Below are 15,981 nucleotides of genomic sequence, written 5' to 3'. Positions count from 1 at the left end.
GTCTCCGCATCTTAGCACAACAGGATTCGTTGCTCCTGTGCTCGGGAAACACAAAACTCCGTGTGCCCTGACGGGCGATGACGGGCTCGGAGCACAAGTCGAGAGATCGCGCACAATCATGGCTTTTCACTAGGCGATCGTTGAGCAACGGAATGCGACTTCCAAACAATTGTTCCAGATTCGTCTGCTGATTGCGGAATGACGATGCTCCGCGCGCACATTGACGTTCCCGAAGAACGTGCACGCCAGGGCAGCTTTCGGGAAGAGACCGGGATCTATCACTACCCCTGAACCGAGCAGGACGAGTCGTTTCGAGCCCCTGATCAGTTCGAGCTGGAACCAATGGCTGTGGGAAAGCCAAGCTCTGAAATAGAATTCAAGGGACATGGGAAACAGGAGGCATCCTTGCCGAGGATCGACGCGGCTTGAAGCAGATGGCTCAGGCCTTCCCGGCTTCTGAGTTGATAAAATAAATTGGCCGTCCGACAAATTCGCGGAAGAACAAGAATCTTCCATATTCGACCTCGGTATGTTATAAAACCGATCAGATTATCAAAATGTTTTCTCGACTCCACCGACTCCATGGTAGCTCTGACGCAGTGTCCATTGGAGTTCCAGACAGATCGTTAGAAAGTTGCCTCTCGCTTCTCCTGGACCCCGAAAGCTACATACATGAGTTTATCATTGGAATAAGATGGAAACGCGATGCTGACGTCGCATCCCCTCTTCCACGGTGCAGCATGCTTCGTGCTCGCTTGAACAGAAATGTTTCGAGGGATCGAAGTTTTGAGACTCGCCACAGATGGCCTCGACTCCACCCGCGTTACCGTCCGACGTGCCAACGCTGACATGCAATATTACATAAGGAATACACGGTCCTTACGAACGGTCGAACATCTTTCTTTATTGTCTTTCCCTTTTTTTCGATATATCGTCGTTAAGCCCTCATCATCCAATCGATTTAGGCGCCCGTTGAACTCCTCTCATGAATTGCGTAGTGGGAAGGCTACGGATCTTAAACAATTTACGATCATCCTCTCCTTCCGTTCATAAGATTCCCATACTCGAAAAATTTCAATATGCCAGCCGCTCGCCAAATCTTATCGCTCAGTTTTCTCCCATCGTTTCGATTCCCCGATCCCCTCCCTCTCTCCCTCCGGAAAAAAGTTATCTCCAGAATCGGCGCTCCCGCGGATCCTTCTGATTCTTCGTTTTTAGAGCTCCCAGGCCCCAGGTCGAGCCCCTCTCGAAGTTGTGCCCATTCGCGTTTTCGCGTGGGATCCCTTAAGATTCTCAGTCCGTCTCCGATAAGAGCTCCCGTTCCACCAGTTGGGTTTGCGGTTTTCGCTCGAATCGCTCACGGTGACATTCATCTAGTCATTCATTCATTTATTTATCATCATTCTCCGCTTCTGCTTGCGGGCTTTGGTGATGATCATCATGAGTAAAGAGCCCCTCCCCATCGATCGCTTCTGTTTGAAATCCCTGTGTGCGCCCGCGACCTCCGCGTCGAGTTCCGCCGGGGCAGATGTAGTGCTTAGAAGGAGGAAATCTTCACTCCCAACATTGAGGCTCAGCTCCACCGATATCATCGTAGCCCGACGGAGGCTCGAACCATATTGTCCCGATTGGCAAAAGCGATCTGGAGGAACTTGAATTTTCTGCTCACGAGACGAGTTCGGATGACTCGCCTCTTCCATCGTGGAAAAAAAATCGAACAATCATTTCAACCACACCTTCCACCCCGCACCATCTTCCAAACCTCAATCGATCACGGATCGAATTTTTTTTGTGGATTCCACAAACTGATGGTTTGACTTCAAGCAACCTCGTCATCAGGTACAGCCGAAAATCGATGATAATACAGAGTCCAGCTCCCACCCATCGGAATGAGAGGGTGGATGCTTGGATGAGGGTGGGAGGAGCAAGCAAAAAGAGACGACGACGACCGATGACGTCGAATATCTATATGATCAACAGAGCGAAAAGACAAATCAACACATTCATTCCTGCATACACTCGACACTCGATCACACATTCATCCAGACATTTTCTCACAGAAGAGACAAATACTCCGTGGCCAACGAATTCTGGCATACAATGCGGTTGGATCGAGACGAGGAGAGGCGCCTCAAAGTCGCTCAAATGCTGAGTCAGCAGTTACCTTCGGATATTCTTGAGCAAGATGCACCGGGATAAAAATTCAAGTGTTTTATTCCTTTATCGGATCTACCGTTGTTGCGGGGTTGCTCCCATCGATGGGGAGGCTATCTCGCATGACAACGGGGGCTCTATGAGTGATTTCTGACATTGGAAGTCTCATCAACAATGCCAGCTCTTGATTCCTCTCCTCGAAACTTTGGTCGCCCAGGTCCTGAATTCGATGCCGGGTTGAGGCAGACGGATCATTAGTGGGAAGCGGATGAGTGATATAAGTCGGCAGAGCTCTACATTACTATTCTCAAACTAAATCAACAAGGAAACCTATCAGTTTCATAAGGATAAGGGGCCAGCCCCCGTGACGACTGGCAACCAAAGGCCATTCGGGAACGTTCTGTCGGACTCGAGTCCAGCCCGTGATCTCGATTCTATTCTTCTCCCCGAGCATTCTGAATGTCCCCGCGACCGTTACTCCGAGAAAAACAAATCAGGATGGATTCCATTTCTCTCTCGCCGGCTCGGTTCCCGATCCCGAATTGTCTTTTTTAATTAGACGGGTAGACATTGGGGAGGAGCGGAACGCTTGAATCACGTGGAGAAGATTGAATTCGAATCTGATGCTCGAATATGGAGCCAAGGAATCTACCTAAACAGATTGCGTGTTCGTCATTTGATTTTCTTCCCAAAAAAACGGATCCGGGGACTCCAGGAGTCTCAAGGCATTCGAACCTCGATGAGACTCACATTTCTTATGATGCATCCTAATCTATTTCGACTCGTCTCGATCCTACTACTTATCGCATTGCTTCAAGAGCATGTTCGGACATGATAAAGCTGGTTCTCATACATACATAAATCCACCCATTCTCTCCCTCGCACTCGTTCAATTACTCATTCATTCAGCCAGTCTATCCCGCCCAAGCATTCATGGCCTCACTTCATGCTGGCGGACCCCGCATATATACACATATATATTTATATATTCATACAAATTTGTATATGTATCCATATATAGAATATGTATATGTATATACGGTTGTGTGCAGAGAATTTTTGATCAAGCTCGCGCCTTCGTATTAGAGTTAGGGAAGTCGCTTGTTTGCATGAACCGAATGACACAGGGATGATCGTTGCCTTTCCTCAGAAATGGCTCCTGCATTTGTTGTACACAACAAAATTCAACAATGATCCCGTGAGTTTTTCGCACAGCAGTCGACTCGGCAATCTCAGCTCACTCGAAACCATCATCTAAATTCAACACATTCGCCTAGGATGTTGATGTACACATACTCATTCATCTTGTTAATAATACTTTCTCGTTTGTTCGTTCTTCGATTTCTCTCTCATCCAGTCACGCCTATTCTCCTTCATTGCATTGTTTGGAGTCTTTATCTTGTTTAACTTTAATTTGTTGTTCCCACGAGGTACCTACAAAAATAATGGTGGCAATAAGTATCGTCGGATTTCGATGGAAATTCCCTCGATTAGATCCTCCTACGTGAGAAAGATTCCCTCCCTTCGGAACGAGCGCTCGTTCGCCCTGGGACAGGTCTCAGACTTGCGAACTGCGAGGAATTCAGAGCCCAGGTTTCTTCATCCAGAGGGATAGAAAACGAATCGATTCCCCCATCATCGATTGCTTCTCGGGACACTTGAACTCATCATCCCCAACCGTCGGTATCATCATTATTTTTCTGTGTGCCCAGGACACCATCATCGATCCTTCTCGGGATCCCGAGTATTCGGGAGAGAAGGCGTATGTTCCTTGCGATCTCGAGGGAAAATTATCAATGAATTCATAAAATGATAATCTTCCTGGTTCGCGAATCATGGGATGATTATCAACCTCCTCCCCATACAGATCCTCTTCGCTAGAGTTGAAGTATTCGCGCAGGGTGGCCAGAAAAGTTTTTCGGAGTTTTCTCGTTTGTATCAAAATTTTAGCCGTAAAAAGTACTATCTATGGGTTTCGATTATGTACAGTCTATATTACAATGCTGTAAACTAACTTCTCCTTTCTCTCTTAATGCTCCTCAGTTATGCTCTGTCATCGTCATTATTATAATAATTATTATTATTATTGTCATCACCCGCTGTATCATCACTCTGTGTAACCTCAGTGCATGATCATTGGAAACTCCCTCGGCAAGCAAGGTGAAAGTACATTTCTCCATTGAATACGGGTCGATACCCGGTTCGGGGGCACGTCCCGAGCCGATCAGTTTTCAGTCCCTCGTCGCACTCCCGAACGCGGAATTCCGGCAAATTAATTGTTTGTGCGAGTTGCGTGCTATTCCGCTGTTCGAACGACTCAGTCAGTCCGGCTAGGCGGCACGATCGGTCATATATTGATAGCGAGAGAGGAGAGCATTTTTTTCCGAGCTCTTTCTTCGTCTGCGAAATTTCGCTAGTCTGCCCTGATCGCAACCTGCATCTTGAGCTAGGCGATGGTATCGACGGTCGACAGCGACGATATTTCCGCTTATGCCGTCGAGTTCGTCGTGGTCGTCGGCGCAATAGATGCTTCGATTTCCGCCCGCCCAAAGCGAAGTTGTTGAGGATGAGCACGCAACCGATGAGGCATAAGGAGTGCGACGAAGGGATCCTAACTTTCGCGCCGGACTCACCAGATCGAGCCCCGCCACGATTTTCTCCTATTAGGAAACCAATATGCGAACATTTCTAATGGATCTGTATACCAAGCTTCGCTCAGCGGATCCGCCCTTGAACGCACTCGGAACACGGCTGTCGATTTTGTTCTCTTCGTTTGACTCCCGAACGCATCGTTCTTCGTAACTATCTCCGATACCTCCAAAGGTCTCCTCCGAGTTCATAAATTACTCCGATACCCTTGTCCTAATCCATGTCGTTCACAAAATCATTATCGACATCAAGTCGATGCAGCCTTTCGTGTGACTTTTCTCGTGTATCGTTCCGATCCTCATCGTCACCTCAATTGTAATAATAATAATAATTATTAAATTCTTCTCCCACATTCTCATCCCAGCGAGTGGAGATGGTTAAACTTAAAAAAAGAGACCGGTGGACAACCATTTGTAAGGTATACAACGATTTGCCTGCATCAGTTCTTTTGTCCGTGACCTATCTGATGCCGTACAAAAATAGATCTATAGGTATCGTAGATATACTCGGGTATATATATTCATATATTCTTTGTGATGTAAGTATATGTGTGGATGTACCGATGCACGTATTAAATGTTCCTTAACTATTTGGGACTGTGTCTCGTTCCAGGCAGCGCTTGCTCAATCGTTACCTCACGTTGCTTTGCGCTTCCAGCTCAATCGTCCGCGATTCTCTTACTTTCTCGTTTGCATACCATTCGTATGTTTCATCAGGATGAAAAGTCCGTTATGAACCTCCCATACCCCGATCGACCAACTCATCGCGCCGATAAACGCGTGCCACGTCTCGACGAATGCATCGAATCCTGCAACAGGATGCCCTTTTCGTGTCCGCTCGCGTAATCCGCATCCCCACACTTCTTTCCGTACAACTCCCTCTCTGGAAATCCACATCGAGATCGCCGTCCCCATGCGGTTCTCGGTGTCCGCGCGAAGGTTATCCCGAAACTTCTCGCTGAGGAAATAATGATTATCATGGCTACCAAGAAAGAATTGACGCCCGCCGACAAGATCTCATCTGTAGGTCGAAATTCTTGGGGACAAAGCGGACGCCTCCTTGAAGAAGAGAACATATCGTGTTTGTGGAGCCTAAAGATTGGCATTTGAAATCAGGTCATGTATTCTCATTCAGAGGAAGGTGACAGAAAACCAAGTCCCGATCTCCCTCATCGATTCTGTCTTTTCCCCGAGCGCTACCACATACAGCACATGGCTGCGACTATCCAAGTCATGATCGAGAACTTAATCAGGATAACTAAAAAGCCCCCCAGTCTAAGCAGGGTATTTACCTCTTCGCGCTTCTGTTTCCAGATGAGCGATCGTCTGCTCACATCCTCCGACGAATCCTTCTTTCGTCGAGAAGATACTCGTCGCTGCCAGGAGGGAGCAGGACAACGGTCCATGTTTCTTCAAGCAGAGAGCCCGTCGGATGGACGATCGGCTCATCCTCTTGGTTAACTCATCGATATATGGGTTGATTGATTGTTCGATTGGTGGCGATGACGAATGAAATTCATGATGCTTCAACTTTGGTTGTCTCTGTTGAACTTTTCTCTTCCGCGGTCTCAGCAAACGGGCCACGGCCCGAACGACGCTATCGTTCGTTCATTCATTCAGCAACCGCCGTCTACACTCTCGACACACAGCTCCGAAGTCGCGAACTCGATCGATTATAGCACTGGCACCCTCCTGCAAGACGATGGTCGCCGCACCGGCTCAAGTCGCTGCGTCGATTTCCGTCCTGAGCGACCCGGTCGCCGGATGTTTTCCAAAATGAATTCCCGGAAATGACGGGTTCAAATCTCGTCGTTGACGTCCTCCATATCAGCGTCTTCGAAATTCATCATCATATATAAACTGCTCGTAGATTGACCAAGACCGGGGCGACCGAGCATGTAGATCGCGGGACCGGCGAGCGGAGGGTCAGACGACGACGACGACATCGATTACCATACGCTTGGCGCGGGGAAGTCGTTTTCTTCTGCTTTGACGGTGTTCCCGGATTTGCTTGCTTTACTTGACGAAATGCGTATAGTAGGGACGTGGTGAGACGGACTGGTGGACTTCGATCATTCGGCGGCGTCTCGAAAAAAGATAGAGGAAGAGGCCTGTTGCATCGATCGATCGGGTGACTGGTTGATTGGTTGGTTTGACGATTGAATAATCGGAAGATTGATTGAGGGGTCGTGAGAGCTTCAAGTTCGATTAGCTCTGCCTGGAGTCTGTTGCGTTTGCTGCGACGGCGGCTGCTGAGGGCCTGTCTGCTGACCGCTTTGGTTGGGGGGAGGGGGAACCACAACTCCGCTTGTGGGCGCCTGGCCAGTCGGTGTGGCTTGGGATTGAGCCTGGGGAGGCGCTTGTCCGGGAGTTACGTTCGAGTTTGTCGACGGTCCTGTAACGACAGGATTCGTCTGAACCTGAAGCGCTCCTGGACCGTTCTGCACCGCAATCGCCTGCGCGAAGTGCCCGTGACCGTGCCCATGAGCAGGCCCGTGGCCAGCTGCGTGGGCAGGTCCCATCGGCGGGGGTGCGGGCGCCATTATGAGATGATGAGGTGGCGGAGTGCCCGCAGGTCCTCCGTTTGCACTCATCATCAGCAGTGGCTGAGCAGGCCATGGCGGTTGAGACGAATAACTCATTGGCGGCTGCGATGGATGACCGTGGGGTCCACTACTCGATGGGGGCGTTGGAGCACCCGACTGGCTGGGCGTCTGAGCAGGGGGACTCACGACGAATAAGTTCGCTGCGGGACGAAGAGAAAAATGAATATCCGCGAACGACCGTTCAGCGAGAACTGCGAGTTCCCTATACCGCTCACACCTGCTATTCACCAGCGGCTAGGTGTAAACTCAGGGACTCACCGTCGATCTGACTGGGGTACATCGCGTTCGCGGTAAGCTCTCTAAAGATCATTTGGGGTTGAGGTGCTAAATGTATACCTCCATCACTGTACAATTGCATGGATGGAAAAACTCCTGCCGGAGCTGAAAAAATAAATACCGAATGGGATCACGAGCCGGAAAAGCATATACCAACCCCTCATATATCGGCCGGGTCCGGAGAGCTCTTGATCTTCCTTTCTCTTTTTATCGAACTCACCTCCAGGGGGTGAAATTACTCCTCGAGTTGGAACTAAGCTATAGTTAACCATTTGAACTTGCTGCGCTGGAACGTGTCCGAGGGGTGGTTGCATGGTAACCACGTTTGACGCAACCCCCTGTGGGTGGGCTGGTCCGTATGCGTTTGGTGGCGGATATCTGGAAATTCGATGAGAACGATCGATTTGAATCGATATCCAAGATGCGAGGCTGAAGCTCGGAAGCTCGTACGTAATGGAGCGGAACATCGGAGGCAAGCACTCACCCTACGATAAGTTGCTGCTGTTGCGGACCTTGGACCATGGGTGGACCGGTAACGTGCATAGTTTGATCCATGGCTTGTCTATTTTGGCCCTTGTTGCCTCGATACGATCGGTTGTGTCCACCTGCCTGATGCTGGTGCTGGTGTTGATGCGGCCCAGCGGATCCGGGGAACGGGAATGGAGCCATAATCACTCCACCACTTTGAGCGTGAGGGCCTCCTTGAGCGGGTCCGCCTATGCTGATATGTCCTCCGCGAGGGCCTCCGTGTCCAGCGACGGCGGCAGGGTTCATGTGTCCTTGAGGAACCCCATGTTTGTGCGACATTGTCTGCGGCTTTGGTGTTGGGACGAAGTCCTTGGCGTTAGGATTCAGGGTACTTTTCTTGACGATCTCTTCCGTGTTTGCCTGTTGCCCGCTGGCGCTCGGGGCGGGAGACGGCGCTTCGAGGGTTCGTGGAGAAACGCCTCGTTCAGGGGTCGGAGACGCTTTGCTCTTCGCTTCGCCCGGAGGACTAGCAGGTGGTGATTTTTTGATTTCGTGAACCTGAATGGGCGCTTCTTTCTTCGGGACGTTCTGCGTCGCGTCCAATTTCGGGGACGGGGATTTCCGCGTCGCGGCGTGTTTCTCATTGGGAGCAACCTTCTTACTGTCCGATTGATGGTGGTGTTGTTGCTGCTGCTGCTGCGACGATGCCGGCGGCGGGGGCAGCGACTGAGAGCCGGCGGCCTGCGCGTGCTGTTGTGCCGGCGACGCCGCTCGCGTGCCTGAGACCTGTTGAGGCGGCGTGGGAGCGTGTTGCTCCTTCCGGGACGGCGCTTCTCTCTGCTGCGGTTGCATCTGCCCCTGTTGTTGTTGGGGATGCGGGGAACCCTGTTGTTGGGGAGATGGCGAGCTCATGGGCGGCGAGCGGTTGTGATTATTGCGCTGCGAGTGATGTCCCCCTGTCGTCCCTCGTTGGGATCCTTTCACAGCACCGTTCACGGGAGCCATCTGCTTACGACGGTGGTTGTGTGCGTAACGCGACTCTGATCTTTCTTGTTGCTGCTGCAGCTGTTGTTGCGAATGCTGTTGGGACTGCTGCTGTGTTCTGTTCCGGTCTTCTGACATCACAACCGCCGAGTATTTTATCTCCTCGTCGTCTTCGTCGCCCCCGTTCTCCAACTCGTAGTTCCGCTTGTGCTGTGGGTTGGATTCGATCTCGGACGCGATTTTAGCGGCCAAGGCTTCTTTCGCTCGGTATTCGGCGTCGTCCCGCGTCGGAATCGGGGTTGTGTAGCCTGTCAGGTCGTCTTTGAAGGAAGTTTTCACACCGAAGCGTTCCAGGTTCGTTGCGAACATATCCGCCGGTGCCCATCCCGCGGACGTTCCAGAAATGTCTTCTAACTGACCGTATTTGGTGCTCTCGGTACCGTCGTCTTCCCACACCTGCAGATCACGCTCTGTGATGCGACCGTTCGATCGCGAGATTTGTGAATCTGTGAACGCGTTCTCTGGAAGAGGGGAGAGGCACAACGTGAATAGAGCTTCAATGAGGAAATCACGATCGCGGTGCCCCGCACAACCGGTGACAATTCGCTAGAGGCCCGAACGACCCGTTGGTAGTTTGGCTGCTCACCTTTCGTAACGAAGCCGAGGTCAATGTTCAGCGCAGTCATGCTCACAATGTTCGAGATGTTGAAGATCATCGTTTCTTGCAAGGGCTGACTTGGCTGCTTTCGGAGTCTGCCCATGTTCCTCAACAGGCCCGAGAGATGGCCCGGTGCCTGCGGTGCTTCTGCGTGGGCATCTGAACCGTCCGACTCCAGTACATGCACTGTATTCAAAGCAACATCGAACGTCGGGGAAATGGTGAACAAGACCCCTTCGTAAACATCTTTGTCCCCACGCAAACGAACTTGAACAACATGTCCCTGCGAAAAAAGAGACTTCCAATTAGTGTCTTGGGGGACTTATTCAGCCGAGCGAGAATTCCGTAGCTTCTCAGCTCATTCATCTCACTCTAGTCTTACTTCTCGAAATGATCGACTGTTTTCGAAAATTTCATGAAATGTCGACAAAGAGTGAACAAATGAACTCTGGTGGAGGAGCCGGGGATTCAGGGTCGAAATCCGAGGCGGCATTCAATTTTTTTCCCTCGTAAGGGAGCGATTCCTCGAATTGTGAGCGTTCTCTTCCGCTAGTCTGAGTGTGGGGGAGCGGCGAAACATGCGAACAGCATGAGACTCTGACCGGAGAAGCTCTTGATCATTGGCGCATGTCGAGTAAATGATCGGAACATGTGGAATGGAATCGGGAAACATTTTACGCTGAGCGATGGGCCAGCTTCCGTACATAATTATTAGCCGATCCTTAATTGCTGAACCAGGACTACTCCGGACCCATCTAGGTTCGAGATCTCTTGTGAGTACCTCGCCTTTTAAGGCCGAGGGCTACTCTCGAGTGGCGGCCTCAGGATATTCATGCATGAGTGATTGAGTGACAGGTTCTCACGTGGTCGTTCATTATGTCCCGTACGAATGCTGTACGGACGTTCGACCACGACACATTCCACCACGAGGTGAGAAATGAGCCGGGGAGAAAATGCTGGACATCCGTTCCGAAATGAGTGCCGATCAAAGTTCATTCACAACTTACGACTAAGGCAGCGATCGCGTGGACGAATCGGGCATTGCCGTATACTCCCGTGGCGTTCATTGGCGTGACAACTTTGCCGTCGGGATGTTCACGGTTCTCACGGCTCGTCTGAGCTACTGAAGGTTTTTCCGCCGGGGCCTTATTCTGGTTGCGTCCTACTGCCCTGAAAAATAAACGTCTCGATGAATTGCATCCCGCAGGCTTGACCCCCGTAAGGCACCCGTGGTGCGAGCGTGTTCGGCCATTCGTCTGAGAAAAAGAGGACACTCCCTCGATTCCTGACGAGCCTGCTCGCCATGAATCTCGGCAGAAGAAATAAGCCGACCGCTCGATTGACTGCTCGGTCGCTCGGTCGCTCGCCTAGCTGGCTGGCTGCCTGCTTGGTTGGATGGCTGGCTCGATGCAGCTCGACTGCAGTTGCAGAGTCAGCTTAGCAGCTGCCCAAATCGCAGCCGGAACGGTCGACCGATCGAGCCCGGTCATCGCGTGGGACACTCCGAGGAGCAGGGACAAGTCACGGGGCACACTCACTTGTTGTTTGCAGCCGCACCATTCGACTTGACATTCCTTTGTTTTTTGTCCGCCTGGCTGTTCATGGCGGCGGCATAGACTATTCTCGGATTCTCAGAAAAGCTGCTCGCTTTACGGCCCGCTAGGCTTCGGTGCTATGCACTCGACGCTGCGCTGTCTGCCGTGCTTCCACAATCAGCAAACTGGCAGACAAATTCAATCGAACGTTGTACAACAGTTCTGTTTCACTTAACAGCCTGTGGTAGTAGGCCTATGGCTGAGTGGCACCATGAAAACTAGCAACTTGATACAGACCGGGCTCCCAACGAGAAAAGCGCGCCAACTTTCGAATTCCGCTCCTCGTGATTCCTCCGTCGACGTGAGAGAGCTGACGGCGCCGGAGATCCGGCGGGGGTACTTTCGGCAAGGAAGATAATTGTGGAGAGACGAGGAGCGAGCGAGAGACCACGAGTGTCGTCCATTCGGGGAATCCACTCGATGCGTGCTTCGAGAATCGGGACCATGGTTTAGGAACTTGCTGCATGATTGAAGCAGGGGAGGGAAGGGAGAGCCGTCGCGTCGACATTATCGCGGTCTCCCAGCTCAGTATTTGGGATTGACTCGTTGCTCTTCTTCCTGAGCTCGTGGCGGGAGAGCGTGATCCGTCTCACTATCAGACGGGAATTCGCGGGAGAGATAGCATGCTCTTCACAGAGAGCCTGCATCGATTTCGTTGCTTCCTCGATATTGAAAGAAAATTGAGTTCGCTGCAAGATGACGGTCTCCTGTTTTCGGACTATAACTTTGATTAATTTTTAGACGAACTCTCGACGAGCAAGCGATTACACTCGGGATACTCCGGTAATGGTACGGAACTTCGTTCCGGTGAAAAAAAGAAATCCAATCATAAGCTCCGTCCCTTTAATGACCACCATCCGTTACACTCTCGGCGCCCGTTAGGATAAACAGTTCGTCGACGACAGGCTTCTCGCGCCGTCACAGCAGCGGAAGCGCTTGTGCTTATTGACTTTTGACAGCAGGCGGTCAATGATGCGCGACGGATGATTCGCGGTATGAAGCTGTCTTCCGTGCTTCGTTCATTAATGTCGGCAAAAAGCTCTCTGGGATCTACCATGCGGACGAAGAACGCTCAAATTGCGATAGAGTCGCTCCGGAGAAACTCCACCATGGGTCATCATATTATCTTGTCCAAGTCATCTCAAATCTATAGAAGTGACAAGAGGAGAAGAACCGATATAGAGTTTCCTCGGCGAAATCGAGACCGATATCGCTCTCCGGGAGGCTCGTATCAATTGTGGCCTCCTCGGACTGCCGTCGGCAACCGCACGGGAAGGGAATTCACTCGGATTCTTGTTGGTGGAAATTCGTCGACGCACGAGGGCACGAGGCTACATCACAATATGAAATTATTATCATGAGCGCTCCCGATTACCTCCGTCAAGCAGAGTGTATTGAGCGGAGCACGGGATCGAGGGGGTAGTGCTTATTCAACTCACACCCGGATCCGCTTCCGAGAGCCCTGAAGGCTTCGTCGGGAACCGACCTCCGCGGGATATCATCCTCATAGTGAGGAAGAGAGAACAAAGAATCTATGTGAGCCAGGACAAGCGGGATTTTTTCGAATAGTCGGTTTTTCTCCGAATTCTTCTGGCTCATTCATACCGATGTTATCCTTTCTAGAGGAGTCACCGACAGCTTAGAGTAAACCATCGTGAGTACCTGATACAGTCGTGACGAATCATTTCACATGCACCATTCCCACGCCTTCTGAAACCAGGCGGATCCATGTAGGTCGAGTCCGCGGAGTCGCGGTATCTCGAAGGAACTGTATGGAACCAATCGGCCGGGAAGGAACGGAGGACACTGAAGCCCTTACTTTCCAGCTCATTAATTTTATTTACATTGAGCTGAATTGAAGGTATAGCTATCATCTTCCCGTGAGCTTTCTGAACGCGGGAGCAATAATATCGATGAGTTCGGGAACCAGTCAATGACTTAGTGCACCGATCCCGCGGGGGAGCCGTCGTGGCCTCCAACTGTTACTCACTGCTTTCGTACAAATGCGCCGCCGGTGTCATCTATCTAGAATGTGCTATGAATCGCACCTTCTTCTCGGATCTCCGACCTGCCCCCAACGTTTTTAACCACAGTCACGTGAGAGGTCCTCCCCTGGAATATTTCCTTACGATCTTTGGTACTCAGCATTGCCATGGGTATACGATTTGACTTTTTAGTCACTCTCAGCTACTTTGGCATGTATCCTTCCTGCGCGGTACGAAGGTATACATCAGGTGGCGACAACAGGAGAGGAAATCGAATGCTCCCGGTGAGGCAGGACTCGATGGACTTCTGAAGATCTTGGTCGAGGAGGCGATTGTCCGAGGGGGGAACTAACTGTGAGCTGCGAGCGACCCTGTTGCCCAGAGACCACATCAATGTACCTTGTGATGTGGTGCACCTCACACAAACTGTATCACTGCCCCCTCTCATGTTATGCATGCCTCAATATTCACAGTGAAATGTCCGAAGTGCCTGTAACTTCCATCTGAACGCACGAACGAGACATCGAGGTTCTGACAAGTACGAACCTGCCGGAACGAACACCAACCCTCGGAATGTGAGGATTGATTGGGGTTGATGAAGATCATTCAGCCCCTTGGTTTCGCGATCGCCTTCTGCGACCTCAGAAGAGTCGATGATCGATTGCTTGATTGATTTGGATCCATAAGCGACCTTTATACTGAAAAACATTTTCGTCTCCCGGTCGGAAGAATCTTGCACAACACTTTCCCCTCCACTCCTTGACGCTACTCAGAAGCGTTCACGACAGCACTGGATCCCGTTCCTCGAACGTCGGGCAATTCACAGCTCCGGTCCATTATCGTCTTGTCCCAAAGAACTCGTGAAGGACTCCGAATCTCTCTCTGGAGGATTCCGACGGCTCGAGCTCCCGCTGACCTCGCGACGTTCATGTCGTCTTTGGGCAACGTCGGGCAGAGCAGAATCCAGTACTCAAACTCTACACTATCTACAGTTGTTTGAACCATTGAAAAACTCGGAATACAACCAGAGATAGAGCCACCAAGGTCACAGTTGTATGTAATACTCGTCGCTTGGTGTCTAAGGACCGAACTAGAATCACAGATTTCGCGATCTTCTCTCCCGTAGGTAACTCATCGAGTATCTTCGGCGACTTGTTCACCTGGAAGGAATATTCAGTACTTTTCTCGCTCCCGCCACTCGAGGACGAGCCTGACTTCGGATCGCTCAATGGCTGTCGCTCGTTGAAGAACGAGCGGGAACCGATAGCTCACCTGGTAGTGAATGCAGGGATCGCTGCTCCAAGACATGTTGTACAAAGTACAACAGAAGGCGTTTACGCCCACCAGAGGGAACATGATGTACCTGAGGAGAATCAAGATGCACGAACGTATTGGTGAAAGCCTGTGGCAATCACGCCGCGGCGTCAGCTCGTCCGCCAGCTCTCGGGCCTTCAGAAATCTCGCTTCGCTAGGAGATTGCTTAAACCTACAAGGATTGTGATGTGCTCTGGGTGGTCGAGAATGTCGCCGCTGCAGCGAGGCCACACGCGATTCCGACGTTGTTGAGGCCATTTCCGATTTGGATCCATCTGTCGGATCAGAATCAAGGATTAGATGATCATTATCCTGAAAGAAAGCCTTGGAGGGGGAGGGGGGGGGTCCTCGAAATCGGAAGAGAGACGCTAGCAGAAAAATATCGCAGGGCTTATATACATATATGTATATGCAGGGCTCAATATCCGAGCGTACGGCGGGCAATGGGAATTTCTTGGCATCTTTGTTAGTGGGAGCTCTGAGGATTTTCCATTCTGGGGGGGAAGCTCGATCAACTCTACCTCGTCGTTGCATCGCCGAGACTCCGCGGCTCGATCACGATGATCTTGGGGGTGAATTCTAAAGCTCTATCGAACTCGAGTTCATGAATTTCATGGCGCGTCGATGCGTTCGAATCCGAGCCTCCGATATCATGGATTATGACCCACTCCGGCGAAATATCCGGCGACGGCTGGAGACCTCTGGAGAATTCCCGTGTAATCAAATTCAGGAAACAAAATTCCTCAACATCGGACGCGCGGCGTAGAATGCCGTTGCCGCGTGATAAAAGTTGTAGCTGCAGCAAACAATGAAAATAAGTCTCGCAGCCGATCGCTGTATCATTGATTCCGGATGCATCAAGCTGGAAAGAATTGAGAATAGAACCCAGCGAGTCAGCCTGACGGACTACGTGACTGGGGGAAGATGAGGCCCCCTGGTCGGAACAAGAGCTCTTCGAAGCGAAGGCGCTCGTAGCGGAGAAAAGCTCCAGTGGCTGAAACCTTCGGGTGCAAGCTTCTCTGAGCCCGAAACAATACGCGAAGGGCATCTCGAGTGAAGTTTTATCCATACTCTTCAGCTGACGATTAGCGCGTAAAGGGGTTCTCATGAGCCCCAGCTGATCGAAAATCGCTCCCTTCGTCTGCGGCTAGTGCTCGGTCTCATTTTTTTGCCGGAACATCGATCATGCCGATCAACTTACTGTGCTCGATCGGAACCGGCCATCATGGAGCAACGAAAACAGCAAACGCACTCAAAGAAGCGGTCCCTGGCTAAGGCGACCGCCGATAGACA

At 51.1% G+C, this 15,981-nt stretch overlaps 2 protein-coding genes across 2 annotated transcripts; both read right to left on the bottom strand.

Annotated features, from left to right (window-relative positions):
- Positions 1-7,000: 7,000 nt before the first annotated feature.
- Positions 7,001-11,397, bottom strand: LOC108864542 (ataxin-2-like protein). The gene is made up of 7 exons (XM_018640420.1): positions 11,333-11,397; positions 10,802-10,964; positions 9,783-10,077; positions 8,169-9,657; positions 7,905-8,062; positions 7,667-7,789; positions 7,001-7,548 (listed from the first exon to the last, which is right to left on the bottom strand). The coding sequence occupies exons 1-7, from the start codon at positions 11,395-11,397 to the stop codon at positions 7,001-7,003; spliced, it is 2,841 nt and encodes a 946-aa protein (XP_018495936.1).
- Positions 11,398-13,886: 2,489 nt separating this feature from the next.
- On the bottom strand, positions 13,887-15,981 carry LOC100906517 (transmembrane protein 11, mitochondrial). The gene is made up of 5 exons (XM_003745700.2): positions 15,890-15,981; positions 15,210-15,389; positions 14,865-14,963; positions 14,647-14,737; positions 13,887-14,534 (listed from the first exon to the last, which is right to left on the bottom strand). Exons 1-5 carry the CDS (start codon positions 15,913-15,915, stop codon positions 14,361-14,363), a joined length of 570 nt encoding a protein of 189 aa, XP_003745748.1. The 5' UTR covers positions 15,916-15,981; the 3' UTR covers positions 13,887-14,360.

The sequence above is a fragment of the Galendromus occidentalis genome, unplaced genomic scaffold (assembly GCF_000255335.2).
Source record: "Galendromus occidentalis unplaced genomic scaffold, Mocc_1.1 scf7180000077484, whole genome shotgun sequence".
Classification (NCBI taxonomy): domain Eukaryota; kingdom Metazoa; phylum Arthropoda; class Arachnida; order Mesostigmata; family Phytoseiidae; genus Galendromus; species Galendromus occidentalis.
Note: the sequence above shows the minus strand (reverse complement) of the source record. Positions and strands in the feature narration are given on the sequence as shown.

Coding starts and splice junctions, on each gene's coding strand:
- LOC108864542 (XM_018640420.1), bottom strand. CDS start 11,397: ATGAACAGCCAGGCGGACAAAAAACAAAGGAATGTCAAGTCGAATGGT. Junction 10,965..11,332: donor GGTGCGGCTGCAAACAACAA/GTGAGTGTGCCC, acceptor TTTATTTTTCAG/GGCAGTAGGACGCAACCAGA. Junction 10,078..10,801: donor ACGCGATCGCTGCCTTAGTC/GTAAGTTGTGAA, acceptor CTTTTTTCGCAG/GGACATGTTGTTCAAGTTCG.
- LOC100906517 (XM_003745700.2), bottom strand. CDS start 15,915: ATGATGGCCGGTTCCGATCGAGCACA. Junction 14,964..15,209: donor CTCGGCGATGCAACGACGAG/GTAGAGTTGATC, acceptor CTGATCCGACAG/ATGGATCCAAATCGGAAATG. Junction 14,738..14,864: donor CAGAGCACATCACAATCCTT/GTAGGTTTAAGC, acceptor GATTCTCCTCAG/GTACATCATGTTCCCTCTGG.